The sequence below is a fragment of the Aptenodytes forsteri genome, unplaced genomic scaffold, assembly GCF_000699145.1.
Source record: "Aptenodytes forsteri isolate BGI_AS27 unplaced genomic scaffold, ASM69914v1 Scaffold72, whole genome shotgun sequence".
Taxonomy (NCBI): Eukaryota; Metazoa; Chordata; class Aves; order Sphenisciformes; family Spheniscidae; genus Aptenodytes; species Aptenodytes forsteri.
The window spans coordinates 3949863-3967170 of NW_008796193.1; the positions used below are offsets into that span (position 1 = coordinate 3949863).

General features: G+C 40.2%; 1 protein-coding gene across 1 annotated transcript; it reads right to left on the reverse strand.

The window, feature by feature from the left end:
• Positions 1 to 2086: 2086 nt before the first annotated feature.
• Positions 2087 to 13596, reverse strand: NCEH1 (neutral cholesterol ester hydrolase 1). Its single transcript, XM_009288122.1, has 5 exons — positions 13555 to 13596; positions 12994 to 13222; positions 11055 to 11124; positions 8467 to 8638; positions 2087 to 6978 (listed from the first exon to the last, which is right to left on the reverse strand). The coding sequence occupies exons 1-5, from the start codon at positions 13594 to 13596 to the stop codon at positions 6361 to 6363; spliced, it is 1131 nt and encodes a 376-aa protein (XP_009286397.1). The 3' UTR covers positions 2087 to 6360.
• Between the last annotated feature and the right edge of the window lie 3712 nt (positions 13597 to 17308).

Consider the following 17308-nt stretch of genomic DNA (forward strand, 5'->3'; position numbering starts at 1 on the left):
CAGGGAGGAGGAGTGAGTGGCTGTGTGGTGCTGAGTTGCCAGCTGGGGTTAAACCATGACAACAGTAAAAATTCCCTTTCTTTATTCCTCCGCCATACTCTGAATCCCACATCTCGATGGCACTGAGTGTACTGCACCTGTCCTGATACTGGCACAGTGTTTGTGGGAGGAGTAGTTTTCCATAACACCAATTATTATTGCTGTTTTAAATCTCTTAATATAAAATATATTCTCTCCTTTAACAAACTCTGCCTCTCCTATATCCCTAGACTGTCTTATGATAGGAAGTGCTGTGGTTTGTAGAGATTCTGCTTCAGAAAAGAACAGGTGGGTGTGGTGGAAATATTTAGTGTTCTCTTGCTTATATAAAGCCAGAAAGAGTTATTTAAAATATTGTTTCTGTAAAAAGAAGTTTTAAAGGAGCCATTGCAGGCTTTTTTGTTTTCTTTTGCCTGTCTTCCTGTTGAACGGTTGATAAACACTTTAAAATGCTGTAGAAAATAATTGTGAAAATTATTAAATTTACATTAGGGGTAAAACTAATCTTATATTAATGATGTGCTGCCAACTATTTAAACACCACTTGTGAAAGAAAGAAATGCCATTGGATTAGTGCCAGGAAAAAATGGAATTAAGAACAAGGAGAAAATGTGTGCCTACCCTGGGGATGAACAAAATAAAGCGTGGCCCAGCTCCAAAGAGTTTTCTAAGTGCGAGGCGAGGAGCAGTGCCCAGCCAGGAGTGATGCAGGTGAAGGGTAGGATTTCTGGATGCAGAGACACGAGGCTGTGTGGGCTGTCTGGCCGTGGGGTGGAGGGACACCTGGGTCACAGCCCCACCACACACCCGCTGCTGCTCTGGTCCTGCAGTTGAGGGTAGGAGGTAGGAAATAGGGTGCTGCAATGGGAACAGGGAAATGCAGCTCCAGCACCATCGAGGCATCCAGTGCAATCAGAGATGCACTTGGCACCAGGCTCAGCCTCCAAGCGTGTCTCTCCCATGAGTTTAGACATGCCAGCCAGTCCCATGGGAATGTCTCATACTCAACAGCACCGTAGTTCTGCAAAAAAATGTGCTGTATCTATGGCAGATTAACGCTTGAATTAAGATGCCTCACATACTCATCTCACGCCATTTGAAGGTGCTGTTGAGGATTTTGTGCCAGATGCTTTGTCAGTCCTCAGGTAGGAGCTCAGTGCCTGTGGAAGTGCAGCACAGACGGCAGCGAGTCCTTCAGCGGCTCCTCCTGTGCATCCTCCCACTGCGCCACCCGGCATGGGGTGACGTGCACGGCTGCACCCAGCTGTGGGAGGCACTGCCCTGGCCTTACAAAGCCCTGCACAGTCAGACTTTTTACTAAATCTAAGAAAACATGACTGGAAAAAAATGTTCTATGGGGCCCAGCCTGTTTTTAATGCATTCAATTTAATGCAAGCAGGAGTATGACTCCTGCTGACTGAAAAATAGGCTTGTAAGTACTTTGAAGCTTTTTTGCCCAGGACTTTTTTCAGCAGGAGGAAAGTTTATATTCTGTGAAATTCTCAGGACCCTGCTGGACAAGATGGCAAACCCCCACATTAGGATATTTCAAAAGTAATGCTGGTATGACCATTAATAAATGAGAGAGCAGGGGAAGAAAATGAGTAGCAGTTCAGAAAGAAAGAATGTGAAAGGAAGGCAAATAGGAATGAAAATGAAACTAGGACTTTCACTGGCTAAAACAGATTTCAAACATATAAATAATCTATAAACATATAAAAATGTGTTTATAGATCAGAATGGAGAACACAGGCTCCACTATCTATCTTGAAAGAGGGGAACAACAGTAGTGCAGGTATCGTCCACTATTCAACGCCAGCAAATGTGGTCACCATTAATCATTTGGCAGAAATGAAGTAAGAAGAGGTCACCCTTGCAGAGCATGGACACACAGGCAATGTTTCCTGCCTTGAAAACAACCACCTTGGCTTTGGTTCAGCATTTCTTCAGGAACTCTGAGGTCTCCCGTTTGTTTCACTGACCTCTGCTAGGTGAAAACTCAAATTGGAAATGTTGTACATCTGGGGAAAAAAAACCCAAACCACCACAGATATATTTCACTTTATTTATTTGTTCTTCATTTTGATAGCACATTTCAATCACAGTTGCTAATTAGATCTTGCAAGATCTTTCCCCTGCACTGGGAAAGAAGCAAAAAAAACCCGGTCATGCATAAGATATTGAATGCATTCATCAAGTATGTTGTACTTTGGGGTTTTAAACATCATAAATAAGAAAACATTAAAGCAGCTGGTTTTGGTTTTTTCAACATCATTGTTACAGATCATAGCAGCTTAAAAGGTTTAAGACAGGTTAACTTACTTCTAATATGTTTATTTGAAAAAGTTTCTAATAAAGTTTAGTAAAAGTTTAAAAAATATGCCCATGATGCACCTAATTAAAAAATATAGAGGCCCAAACACTACAAAATAATGTTTTAAAGATAAAGCATTTCTTTTTAGTTTGTAGGACTTAAACCCACAATGGCCTTTCTGCTTTGGCTAGGGATGCAATTTTGGAATCACTTAGATGGTTAGGAAATTCAAGTTATTAATGATTTCTATGCACCATGAAACATCTTTAAACAGGTCTGAGTTTTCAGAAATGCCGAACACCCATCCTTTAAGAAATCTTAAGCTAGGGAGACAAAACCTCTATTTATTCCTGTGAATATCGGCCAAAATACTGGGGACCTGCTAATATAGTTCCTAGGTCTATGAAAGTAGGATACAAATGGCTATAGGTTCTGTTACGTGAGCTTTTTTTTTTTAAAGCTTACATTTGAATGCTTTGACGGCCATCAGAAACAAGATATTCTTGCAATGGATAGATAGTGTCTAACTGTAGGAGCGGGGGGAAAAAAAAAGCAATCTTCAAAACGTAGTTAGCCACACTTGTTGATTTCGTGAAAAGATAAGTAAACAAATTTATTGACTATCTTCTTTTAGAAGACTTTTTACTGTGCACAGGTGAAATATTGTTACAAATACTTGATCTGATCCTACAACATGCAAAGTGCCCTGAACTGCTTTGTGAAATAGCCAAGGAATGAAGGTGCTGGGTATGCCCGAGGAAACACTTCAGGAGATGTAGGAGTAAACACATGAACAAATCGAGGTGTTGTAACACTCATTAATCTTAATCTCTTGCTATCAGGCACCAGCTTTCTGTAACCATGCCTGCCGGCCCCGGCTGAGCTCTCAGCTGCGTTAGTGCTCTGTTTCTAGGAGCTTGCAGTAGCTCAGCTGGAAACAACCCTAAACTTTCAACTTCAGGCACGGGAACTGTGTGCAAAGGAAAACAAAGCAAAGTAGGAGGAAAGATGAATTTGGACTAACACTTACTTCAAGGTTTACACTGAATTTTACTCGTGTCTTGTGTGGCTATATACTAAAAGGCTTTTTTATACCTGGAACTCAGACCTCTTTTTATATGTTATCCGTCCGTTACAGGATCTGTCACATATCTTTGCAGCTATCACGTACTTAAACCATATAGCTGAATGATAAAATTAGTCAAGATATTTTGACAGAACTAGTTAATACTGTAATATCTCATCCAAGTTGTGCTGTGATCTTGGATGTCGCGTCAAGCTGGTGGTGACTTAGTAAACACATTCAGTCCAGTTATATACTTACTACCATTTCTTGTGCCAAGACTTTAATGTGCTTCAGTGCATAAAGGAAATTTACAACCAACTCCATGAATATATATTCCAGCTCTCCATTTCGTTTCAGTTAAAAAAAAAAACAAACTAGCAGTAATTATATTATAGTTTCCTAGCAGATATTTATAACTTAGATATAAACAAATGCTGATCTAAAGCTTTGCAGACAGCTCTCAGGCAAACTTAATTATTATAGAATTTATAGGAACATTAACCACTTTTTTTCCAGTACTATAGTTCCTACTATCTTTTAATGATGGCAGGTGGATATAAATTACATCTTTTCTGACATGGGTTTACTCTTTAAGTGGGAAAACCAGGAAGAAGTCTGTTGTTACAACTCAGCGTAACGGTATTTTTTTACTTTGTGAGTCATGGTCTAAAGTCAAGTACATGGAGCTGTCTCCATACAGTGGAAAGGACACTGGAGCAGACCCTTCTTCAAGATTAGTAATTTGTCTTTAGAATGGACATAACTTTCGTTGCTGTCTAAGTGTAAATTATATCTACTGAAGTTCTGTTTATGGGGGAAAAGGAGGAAAGAGGGTTTAAATCCAGAAAAAAAGTTTGAATTCTTCCGCAGTGTTAACTGGGTATCTTGACCGAAATTTATTCCGATTCAGATTGTCACTCAGCCGCTCTAATTCCACTGAGTCTTTGTAACAAGAAGAATCTGAGCCACTGTTGAAAAAGCTTTGGCTTGTGACCTCTGTGTGAACCTATGCCCAGAAATGAGTTTCAGCCTGCATGACTGAGTCTACATTGAGGCCTTGTCTCATTAATAGCTTTTCTTAATACATACGATCACATTAACAACCTGATGTTTCTAGGAAGCAATGATTCAGCCAAGCCATTCTCTTATTTAAATACCAGTGAAAGCGGACTGGTCTGTATATATTTTAAATGATAGAAGGCAGTTTGATCTACCAGTGCCTTTTTTTTTTTTAAAGAACTTTTCAGAATCCTGCCATAAGAAACGCTCTAATGAAAGTGCCTTTGTCATGATCTCCCAACAGCCAAGAAGCCTCACCTTACGGTACTTTCACAGGAGCCAGGACAGAGATGAGCTAACTGCCCAGGAGGACCCGCAGCCTAGCAGCACCACCCACCATGGGGCTGGCTGCTCGGAGCCAGCTGTTAGAGAAGGATGGAAAGTCAAAAGCTACGGGAGCTGTTCAGTGCCTGCCAGTCACCGTCACATCCGTGTGCTTCACCAACACCTGTGGATTCAGCTTCACAGCTCCTTTGTGAGGTAGGAAATTACTGCTCCCTCTCTTGCAGAAGAAGAAAGTGAAGCGTAAGGAGATTAAGTTATTCTCCTGCAGTCCCACAGGAAGTCTGTGGTAAAGCTGAGGACGAATTTAATCCACTAGTTTAGTCGTGGGACAGCCATTCTCTCCTCTTTGCCTAGAAACACTGGGCTTTTGACACAACCTTCATTTCTGCAAGCAGTAAGCATCCTGGACAACATACACTGCCGCAAGTTGTTTCGCTTCCCTGTCCTGCTTGTCTGGAATTTACAGACTGGCTCAAACTGTAGAGATTTGTTGCACAACAGTGAGATCATCTTACCTAGCGTTTTGGGTCAGTCTCCAAGACAAAGTTTAGCTGCAAAGCTCAGATTTAAATCTTCCATATAGATTAGAGCCCACTTCTATTTGCTTGCTTCCCTCCTTCCAGGAAGCATGAAATATAATAAACACTACAAGCACAAAAGAAAAGTCAATGAACAAAAACTACTATTATTACAAACATTAGTGCAAACCACATAGTAGATTTTTTTTTTAGTACGCTCAGTATTTTCTGTAAGGAGGTCGTGAAGCTGAGGCTTTAAACACTGCCGAAGTCACATTCTTGAGCCAAGTAAGTAGTCAGCTTTGAAGCTCACATAAACAACCTGCATTCTGCTGCTACACATAGTATTTTATCCTATATATTTGTATGTATGCTGTAATACCTTTTATTGAAAATATATTTAGTCCTGTGCTTTTATAAAATATAAATAACTAAAAGGCAATAAAGATCAAATTCCAAAGCTGAATTACATGTTTTGCTAGGAGACTTGTCTAGCATCATCTTAACTGCCTAGAAGAACTTTTTTTTTCAAATTTAAATAAGCCATTTGTCTATGTGCCTGAAAGCCAACACCTAAATCCATGCTTGACATTCAAATGCATAGCTCTGCTGTCAAAGGTGAGAGCGCTCACACTTTTTTTGACATCAAGTGCTCACCGCTGTTGAGCTCCCATTTTTACATATTCAGATGTAGATGTAGGTGTTTGGCTTTACCTCACATCATTTGAAAATCGTGGCCTTTGTGCCCAATTAAGAGTCAAAGCTTGAAAGTTGCAGCCAGTTAAGAATGCTACAGGAATGCTGATCTCCCTGCTCAACGCTTGTTTATGTTTGGCAATTATCATCTGAAAGAAGGGGGGGGGAGGGAATCAAAGTTTGAAAAAGTATTTCTCAAAATACTTTGCTGGGCAAGGCCAAACGAGCTAGTGAATGCTGTAGTTAGTGGTCTGTAACCCGCAGCAGCTGCAGCTGAACCGATGAAGTCTGAATTTGGAAAAGTGCACTTTTTCATTGTTTGCTCTTTTGCAAGAACAGACACCAGAGTTGAGTACCCTGTGTCTTCTAGAGAGTCTCTTTCTTCAGAGGTTTTCATCCAGCCATTTTATATAGCTGTTTCTGGTCTGAATGCCTGCAGAGAAATCAGTAGGCCAAATGGTGAATATCATACAGCCATGAAAGCAGTCATCGAAGTGATCGAGCGTGACTTCCACACCGGCGTTCTCCAGGCGCTTGGCGTACATCACCCCGTCATCTCGCAGGACGTCATTCTCACAGGTCAGGATGTAAGTCTTTGGCTGCAGCTGCAGAGTTTCATTTTCTGCAAGGAGTGGGACTGCTCGTACATCAAGCAGAGCTGGTATCTCCTGGATGATTTCAGCCTTGCCTGTGGTTTGTATTACAGGCTTGTAGTTCTTTTTGAACGATGAAGGCAGTAGAGATGTCCAGTTCAGACGTCCTCTGAAAGAGACAGCTTGGCCAACGTCAAGAGCAGTGTGGTTGTTAATCAGCAGTGAGTGAGCCAAGTCATAATTACCATTGAAATAATCTATCCAATAGTTGATCATGACATAACGAGGAAGAACGGGCATATTCATGTTTTGCTGATAAGAAGGTGTATTGAAGTCAAATGCCTGAAGGACTGGATAAATTAAGGCCTGCAGTTTTGGTCTGATGGTCAAATGCTCCTCTTTGCTAAGCTGTGGGAAGAATATAGGACAGGATTGGGATTATAAAGAAAATAAACATTACAATATCAACCTTAAATTCATATAAGCCACCACTCATTTGACAATTTTCAGGCTGAATTCTGTTCTTATGCAGGTAATGTCGCTCTTTTGGCTGAAATATTAGCAGCCTGATCTTTTTCTTCTCTTGTAAGGATGGCCATCCAGTATCCTGCCTCCAACAGAAATCATTGGCAGAAGTTGAAAGGTGTAAGAAGAAAAAAAAATAATTGTAAAGTGGCATTTAGCTACCACAGTTCCCAGTTTAACAATTTGCAACTGAAGGTCTTCCTGAATCAAAGGAGCTATTCTTGCTTGTAACAGTTTTTAATAGATTTTTCTTCCAAGAATTTATCGAATTGTTTTTTTGCGCATATGCAAACTGTTGGCATCCACAGTTTTCTCTAGCAAAGGCTCACTACGTACAGAAGCACCTCTCTGTGTTTGACTTGAACCTGTCATCTGCATTTGATTTGAGCCTACCAATTATACACTTGGTGCCCCCTAATCTTTTTCTGGAAGAATCAGCAAACATGAGTTTTGCTTCATCTTCTACACAAGATACACAGTTCTCTATCATATCTCATCTTGTCTGTCTCTTTTTCAGGCTGAAGAATCTTAGTGTATTTAACCTCTCCCTGAAACAGTCCTACATCACTGATTTAAAAAGAATTATGCATCAGGGAAACGAATTAGGAATGCTGCTTCCAAAACATGGTACTATCATGTTCATCAGTCCTTGATATTGAAACTTTAGTGTAATTGTCCCTTATTCATTTTTTCACCCTAATTCAATATTGCAAGGTTGTCATGATAATTAGTTGCCTGGACATGGTATCTGCTTTCTCATCACCAATGGTTATGGCAATACAAAAAAGCTAATAATAATATTTCACTCAACCATGAAAAATATTATTACTTGCCCCAGGCTGCCTTTAAAATCTTTACTAGATTAAATTCAGATTACATTTAAACTGCAGATACACAGAAGAAATTTCCTTAAAATTGCAAAATGCTACAGGAAGACAATTTAATAGAAGAATTAAGCTTCATTTATTGTATAGTTTGTCCTTCATTTGTAAGAAATAAAAATATATTTTCAGAGACAAGCATCTAAAAATGGGAAGCTAAACTGACAAATTACACATGTACTTAGTTACCTACTTAGGAAAATAAAGAATTCACCAGCAAAAGGGGTAAAAAAAGTAATTTAGCTACTTGCTCTTAAAATCTGGCCCATAACAACTCGTAACTGTAGTAAGACATTGCAAGCTATGTGATTCATATCGTGATTGACTCATTTTTCTTCGGTAAAGTGACTAGATGCTGGCTTTCTACCATTCTGTCTTTAGGGTTGGCATATCACCTTGTGATGACACAGCACAAAGAATCTGTCAACCTATATGCATCACTGAATTAGGGACTGTTGTAGTGTAATACATAACAGACACTGGATGTTACCTGCTGACACACAGCAGCTGCCAAATTTCCTCCTGCACTATCGCCAGAAATTGCAATTCGGCTTGGGTCAACTGAATACTCAGCTAAGACATCAGGCTGCAAAAAATGCTTAGTAGCACGAAAAGCATCATGGAATTGCTCGGGGAAGCACACCTCTGGTACCAGCCTGTATCTACAAAGAAAAGATATGAGAGACAATTATTACCGTTGATGTACCTCTCTTTCAGCATTAATAGGTGATATCAGGTATTCCTTAATGGCAAATAACTATTTCATTAGGATAAATATTACGGGAAAAATATGAGGTGTGTAATACTTTTGTAAGACTTAATCTTATAATTAATGCTCTAATTCTGAAAGATCAATATGAACCCATTAGATATGACTAATGCCAAGATAGTATAAAATTGTGCAGCACTTTCCTAGAATTTCCCAATAGAGGATTTCATCAGACATATAAAAATAAATGAATATTTAAAACACCCTTGGCAAGGGAGTCATTACAACCAGGCTGGTTTTGATCCAAATCCCCACCTTAACTAGTACAAGGGAGAGTAAGTCACATACGACCAACGGATTCCACAGAGCCAAACAGCTAAGCAGTTCTGTTTCCCGAATTTACCTATGCTCAGGAGAGAATGAATCTTGCTATACCTCTGTGCCATGAAATGAACAATAGCCAAACAGTGAATACCAATTTGCTCCAATGCAACAGATTCAGTAATTCCTCTTCTTTATCGAGGAGTGGAGCAGGAATATACCCATTGCACAGGTGGAGAGACTGAGGCACAGAGAGCAAACAGTCTGCCCAGGAACAGTCAGCAGCTGAGTCCCATTCATGAGATTTTCTCAGTTTCTAAATAACAGTGCAGGAGAAGCCTGTTCGTATTTACTGAATAATTTGTAATCTAAGAGTTGTTACTAAGCCTTATGGTACAAAGCATGTCTTCTGTTTGTAGCTTTTCAATCAACAGATTTTACATTTTCTCAGTAGAGCCGAGCAAAACAAGCAAAATAAAATCCAGTTTTCTGATTCAAAATATTTTCTTCGGCATCTAAGCTAAAAAAAGTTTCATATGCAGAATAAATTTTAAACTTAGGTTACATGAAAAGTGTTTCAAACTCCAAATCTGACCTGCTTTCAGAAAGCAATCTATATATTGCATCAACTACAAAGGAATATGAGAGAGTCCTTTGGGAGCTCCTTGCAAAACTGGATAACAGACGGTGCATATATCATGAAAGCGAGACGTGCAATTAAACCAATGAGAAATCTAATTAGTCTTCATTAATTGAGTACAAATGCCTTGACTGAAAGATATAATGGCTAAGGAGAAGAGGTAAACAATAACTCAGAGAAACAGGCAGAATTATACTGCCATAAAACAGAAAAGGAATAATAAGGAACTTTTCAATACGGTGATCGCTGCTCGTCTGGAATAACCAACAGCTGCTTTCTTACTGTTCATTGTTTCTACTAATAAACAACAAAGAAGTAAAAAAAAAAAGCGACCCTTTAAAGTGCGCTCTAAGTATTGAATGTGTAACATCAACTCCATATAATTAAGCTGCAATTAGATCACAGAGCTTGGTATGTAATCAACTGCAGGTGGGAAACTTGAGTAGTTCTATCAAGTGATTGGGTTTGCAAAAGAAAATATTAAAGTTGACAATAAGGATGGGAAAAGTACCAATCAAGTTGGAGTCATCTAGGTAATGTAGTTAGCTAGTTGAGAGGTTTGTTTACCTTGGAATTGTTCAGCTAGTTAAAAAAGCAGCCCTGCTTCTCTGTTGTCTGGCACCCCGGCAGTCCTCTGCGCTTGAGTGGAGCACAAGGCTTAAATGAGATGACTGGAACAGTGGGAGACTGAGAGAGCAGCAGGAAACTGCCAGACTCCACGGTGTATTCTGGCTAATGAGCTGGGGTAAAATGATTTGATAATTTTTATGTCGCAGACCCTTGCTCAATATGACTTAGAAACTGTGGTTTATTGACAGACTTCAGGGGGGGTTAATATATCTATTTTCATATTTTATATATATTTTTAATATATATATATTAAAAAAAATGTGACTTACAGCAGTGGGAGTGGCCACTGAGGATGGGAAAAGTCCCTCTTGCTACATGAGGAGGCATAGAGATGTGGTTCAGCCTTCCTTCAGGTATGTATCATGTCCAAATGTGTCTGGGTTTTTTGTTTGTTTTTAAAGTTCACAAGTATTTACAGAATCATAACTTGGCACTTGAGTGATCTCAGGTTTTAGCCGCACTCCTTACATATAGATACAATTGCAAGATGCATTAAAATTTGCATTTTAGTATTTATCCAACTGAATTAAGTGCTACTCTCTTTTCCCACATTTCTGCCTTCTAAAATGACCTCTAAAGTAATTAGAAACCCAAATGAATTTTTGATACCGTTCCAATTTGTTGTAATTTTAAAAGGGTAAAAATATCAGACTGGTAAAGAGAATTATTGTCCAAGTTAAAGCCTTATACACAAGCCAGTAAAAAGGGAAAAGCTAAAAGAACTACGTTACATATTTCTAACACTTTAAAATTACTCAATTAGTTTTAGATTACTCACTCAACTGAGACAACGACAGCGTTGAGAGATTCAGCCATGATTCTGCAGAGATTGTTATAAAGGCTTGTTCCTGGAATGAAAGGACATGAGAGTCCATTTATGTCAATAGCCGCAAATCCGTACGTAAGCCTTCTCAGAAAATATGAAGACATAATACAAATATAAGCAAAGTAAATGAGACCAGCTTGCAATAGATAAAGTGCCAAATACATATTGTAGCGGAACGAGTATAATTCATGCCTTAAGAAGTCCTGCAGTCTAATGCTTTCTTTCTCATATGTTTCTTGGTGACTTGGGGCATGTCATTTCATCCACCTATCACAATTTTCTCAGCTGGGCAAAATTTAAGGTACCCAGTGGCTTGGGGGCATTAGCATCCAGAGACAGTTATCACTGTATGAGTCACTGCTTGTTGTTCATTTTATTATAGCATGCATTGCTTTGATTCAAATGAGTTGCCCTATTAACATCAACTGAACTACTCATTTAAGGGAGGATAAATCACAGCTATCCTATTTATCAGTGGACTGATTTTCTTTAATTTTATTCCTTTCCAGTTACTTAATCGTTGGTTCCCGGTACTATAAAATATACTAAGACACTAAGCGTTTTCTAAAGTATCTAGTCTTAGAATTTAGTATTTAGCTGTAACATTTGTGCCATTAACTTCTGCAGCTTGGACTCGAAGATAGCATCTGACATAGTTGTCTTATAGTCATCCAAACAAAGCGCACTAATTTAATATAAACTTTTGCACAACAAGAGTCATATGCAAACTGTTGCAGAGCGAATGAGGTGGGCAGGACGCTAAGAAACATCCCTTAGGCAGGCCTAAGAAAACCCATCTCAAAGCACAATTCCTCTGTAGGAAGAGGAGCAAAATTTTTAACTGCTGTAGGACAAAGAGACTGGGATTTCCAAAGGCATGCAAAGGGCAGATTTTAAAGTTATTTTGGAATCTAAACCTCCCTTAAATCATGGTCTAAGTGACTTATACGTGCATAGTCCAAATGCAATCAATACAGTCTTTGTTTTGGAACGTTTTGGAAAACCCTATCAATGTTCTTTTTCTGTAGATGCGGCCACAGAATGCATCAGGGCTGTATGGACTTCATGGCATCTCAGGAGCAAGGGGGAAGGAAATCAGGGAAGGCTGCTATCGGATCTGGATCTCGGGGCAGCCATGAGAACCACACGCCCTTTCTCCTCCCAAGGCTTTTCTCCTCCTGTATGACATGGAAGGATCAGTGGTTAACTTACCGTTGTCTATAGCTATACCTTACTTTCTCTGATCATGTTTGTGGCTTCCAAGTTAATTGGAGTAAATAGCATTAATTTTCAAGGTAATTTCTGCTAGTGGTGGCCGTGGTCCCCTAAGGGAGGGGGCCAAACCATGGGACGGGCACCAACCTCCACCCGTTTCCTTCATCACGCTGTCTGTTGTCTGTGATCAGCAGCATGTATTCCCACGTATGCGTTATTTAAGAGCCAAACATTAGCAATGCTGCTACATGCAGTGTTGTTCAGCCCACTCTTCTACTAATTATTGTGTGAAAATGGGGCAAAACCCTTATACTGGATCCTGATCACCAAGGATCGACATTTGCACATGACCATAGAAAACGGGGGACTGGCCCAAACAGCCCATCCAGGCATCCCAGGAATTTAAACAATAAGCTATTTTGTCCTCTCGGGATGTAACAAAATTAACCTTTTGGTCCTTTTACAACTCATGTGTAGATAAGATATGCGTTTCTGCTGTGTGTTGACGGTATTTTTCCCCTCCCTCCTTAGAGCTGATCTACCAGAGTGGAGACAGTTACTGCTGAATTCAGGTACCTCTTAGCAAAATCGTCACCCCTGGCAGGAAAAACAGCTTTTGGCTTCCGCTAGGAGAAAACCAGACCAGAATCCTATTTAATTACTGGCAGGCACATACTTGCACTTGCTAAGGCCCAGCCCCCTCCGTGGATGTAAACAACGCTGCGCTTGAGCCTTTCATCTTGCTTTGCAGGAGGTTCAAACACTCTGACTTCCACACCGTCAAAAATAGCATCCGTGATGTTAATGTCTTCAGAGGAGACAGACTTCAGCTTGTCAAAGGTACAAATCAAGTAATTCAGAACTATCAGGTGATGGCTGAGTCTCAGATAGTGAATCAGGTGACACTAGGAAAAAAAAAAGAACAAAGAAAAAAGGAGATTTCTGTTACTTCAGAGCATATCATACGATACTGCACTGATGTGTAATGCAACCATCTTCAAAGGGCAGGTCCTATAACGAAAACGAATATGGATTCTTAGAATATTCACTGGAAAATGAATGATTATCAAAGACCTCTAATACTTTTAAAGCTGTATTAAAACAAAACCCTGTCCATAAAAGATTCTCTGTTGTCAAAATAAGTCAAACCACGAGCACTACGTGGATCAAGACAACTGTGAATGAGCACTCAGATCGCTGCCTTTGAAAGACACCTCCAAAAGGAGATGAACCTCACCAGCATGCTCTGCTGTGGGACTTGTGAAGCTCCGCGGACCATTGCCAGCAGAGGGCAATACCGCACAGGCAAAATTTTTGTAGTGGTATGTATCAAAAATGCAAAGTATTTCTCTTGTTCCACCCCAAAGCATAAGTCTTTCCACCTACAAATTAAGAAAGTTCTCAAGGATTGCAAAGAAATTTGAAAACAGGAATGGTCTCAAAGGAATATAATGCTTCTTTATTGGCTTGTCCCGTATTTACCTGCTGAATTGGGAAGGATCTGAAACGCTATCCAAGAACCATGACAGGTTAGTGATTTTTTTTTTTTCCCCCAACCCCAGAGACTAAAGTGCGTTACTTCTTTTGTGCGAGTGTGTAAAACACTACAAAAAAATGAAGAATGATCTGCTCTTTCTGTCTCCTTATAGTAGAAGGAGAGAGATTTTATCCCCTTTGGCTATTCAGGATTTTTATGTTTAATTTTTAAACTTTGCCCTGAATAGATTAAAAACCTATTTCTCTCAGCAAACAGTACTGGGATCCAAGGCACTCCTCCAGCCTAAATGGTCACGACCTGCTCCCCACATATGACTTGCACGCTATTTGTAATGCATACTTGTTCCTATTCCCTAGCTGGTACAAAAGGGGTGGCAAAGGGTGAGCCAAAGGACTGCAGGGACTACGATGTTGAGACTGGCCATTAAAAAGTAGTAGGGGTCTTTCTCCTTTTGCAAAGTTAATCTCTATCCTAGCAAGGAAGGCTAGAAATTGGATAATCGGCTAAGCCTTTTGTACAACTTTCTCAGTCAAGGCAATGAAGTTGGGAGTTAAAATTAATACATATGCCTAATGTATATCTTTAGGACCACTACCATAAAGAAAACTGTCAGCGGTGACCTTTTATTTTACATACAGGTAACAGATACTTGGAAGAAAAAGTGTACTGTTAGGAGCCGTGCAGCTTGTCTACGCACAACTGTTTTACTGTTTTAATTCTGCTGGTACCACCAGTACAGCGCAAACCTGCTAGTATGAATTAAAGATGCTGACACCTGGGAGAGCGGGGTCACCCAGGTACCAGTCTGACCGCATTCACGTTGTGAAGAACAGACAGTTGCCCTAGTTTCACCTGTACAAAAACTAAGTGGAAGCCAAGTCTGGTTCCTCATGACAGACATGATTTTGCAAATAAGAGTTTCACAGTCCCTTTCTGGTTTCTATTATCTGTTCACAAGGACAACTATCTCATTTTCTTGACTTGGGTTTCTTTACTATACTTCTGCAGTACCGTTTTCGCAGCCACTTTTAGGGCCAAGTTTCAGCTTCTCTGGCAGGAGTGCCTGCTCATGGTGAAGGAAGGGCTAACGGAGGCAAACACACACCTCCGGAGGAAAAGCAAATTTCAAAGCATTCAGCAGCATCCATGCCAAAGAATATCTGCCTCCTTAGGTCCATAGCCCCAGCTCCTTACATGTAACTTTTTAATCTGTTATCATTAGTTTGAACATAAAGAAAATGAAATATTGGCTTTCAGTCAGGTGCTGTATAGAAAAGGCCCTGCACAGCCCCACTTCCACTGCAGATTGCTGTAGAAAAAGACAATTCTTGAAATTTTTCCCAAAAAAGTCTATGCCAAGTACAACGGGCTGCTATGCGAGCGGGGAGAGGAATCCACTTCCAAACCAAGAATTTACAAAAATTACTTTCTTTTCTTGCTTTAGCTTGTGGTAACGTCACCCTGCTGAGATAGTTTGGTGGGAATCAAAATTTTAAGATGTTTGCTGCTTTTTGGATGGAATACCTTTTCTTTGTACTGCAAGGCTTTTCTCTGGGAGAAGAAACACAAAGTATCCACCCGGCGGGAAGAAATGCTGAAATCACAAGGCTGTCTGTATCTCTGAATTTCAGATCATTCTTTTCTCCCACCGTTACTTAAAAATTCCCACAGAAAAACCCAGTTCGAGTTTGAAATCTGAAGAGCAATACATCTATTAATTATTTGGCAGACAATTTGCTGGGCTGCCACTGATGTAACCAGCTAAAGATCTGATCCTCTGTGTGCCCCATGGAGGCTCCCACGGAAGGTAACCACTGGGCATCAATTTTAGAAATACTGCCAGGGAAAACAATGGTTTTGTACATTTTTTTTAGCCTGACTGTGTTGCAATAGACGTCCCATTTTAGTTTTCTCCCCCTTTAGTTCACATTCTTTGTAGAAGAGATTACCACATGTTCTCTGGAATCAGAAATGTTTTGTTTTCAAGGCTAGTTAGTGTTGTTTGCTGAGAAGTGTTTTGCCCTGTTCTTTAACCCACAGAGCACTGTGGCCATCTGCAGGTCATCACATGTTTTCATTCTTCCCCCCCCCCCCAACAGAGTCTTTCCAAGAATCCAAAAACCTGGAAGAGATGCTTTGTACACCAGGGCACAGAAGCAACAGTCCTAATTTTTTTTGGTAGGCATAGGCAGTTTTTTTGCCAAGCACTTATCATACAGATTCTTTGGAAGTATATTTATCTAATCAGCCTATTTGGTTGTCATTTATAAGGCATCAGGATTGCACTTTTTGCTGGCAAAGAGCTAGTCTTGTCCAAAGTTCTTACAAATAAAATTATTTTTCCCCTCTATAAATAAATCTTTAAAATAGATATATCTTATCACTCTGTAATATAACTACTGGCAGAAGAAGATGTGTTTAATGGTTGGCTAACTCTTTTCTAGGACTATGTTGCCACCCAAAGGGCAGGCCTGCCCATCCTGTTGGCTGTGCTTCCCTGGCACATTTCTCGTGTTGGCACTAATGAACACAAAGCCTCAGAGCATGACCTTGCTGCACCAGCTCAACATGAACCCAGCAAAACCAGAGAAGCAACATGAAACTTCAGCCAGGTCACCATCTTACTGATAACCCAAGGCAGGAAAGAGGGACTGGGGGAAAGGATGGGACCAGCCCTTTTGGCAGCAGTCCACAGCTGGCCTTAAATCCATTATAAAACTATCTGGTCATCTCATGTGAGCAATAATTGGTTTGATCTTTGCTGCTATTAGTGATTTTTACCGCCCTTCCTGTGACAACATGCAGGACTGTTACAGGCTATCACATATAGCACTTAAGTATATTTGGGAATTATGTGTGTGTATATGCATGTGGAAGAGAGAAACAGCGATGTTCTCTGGTGAAAAGGGAGAGAAGACAGTGCTGTAATAATAAAAGCTAGTGAAAAGCAAGAGAAAGCAAAAGGACAAGGGGGAAATTAAGAGACTACAGGAAAAAGTAAAGACACTCACAGAAAAGAGGAGATGGTATAAAGATGAAAGCCCTGTGGGCTATTAGCCCTGAATTGCTGTGCCAGCCACAGACACGGCACATCACTCAGTCTGGGTCACAGTCGCAAGTTTTCCCATGTAACTTTATGCATCCATCTGAATAAACACTTTTGTTTTCTGAACAGGTAACTGGGGAAACATGGCTGGTGAACTTCACAGCATTATGGACTGGACTGAGTAATGGTCTGACACATACTGAGAGAGCTCAGCTGCTGGGAAGCGAGGCAGAGCTGGATGAGCAGGAAGACCCCAGGAGAGGAGGACTAGGCAGGCTAGCGAGGCAAACGTGAGTGTTTTGCTGATGTTTGAACCAATTCAGCAAATAACCACTGTGGACATATGTCCTGGTTTCGGCAGGGATAGAGTTAATTTCCTTCTTAGTAGCTGGTACAGTGCTGTGTGTTGGATTTAGGATGAGAACAATGTTGATAACACACCGATGT

Bases quoted from the DNA above. Each gene is read 5' to 3' on its own strand.
- NCEH1 (XM_009288122.1), bottom strand. From the start codon at position 13,596: ATGGTCCGCGGAGCTTCACAAGTCCCACAGCAGAGCATGCTG. The intron at 11,125-12,993 runs GTATGTGCCTGC...CTTTCATTCCAG, and splicing joins CTGGGCCTTAGCAAGTGCAA to GAACAAGCCTTTATAACAAT. The intron at 8,639-11,054 runs GTGAGTAATCTA...TTTTCTTTGTAG, and splicing joins GCTGTCGTTGTCTCAGTTGA to ATACAGGCTGGTACCAGAGG.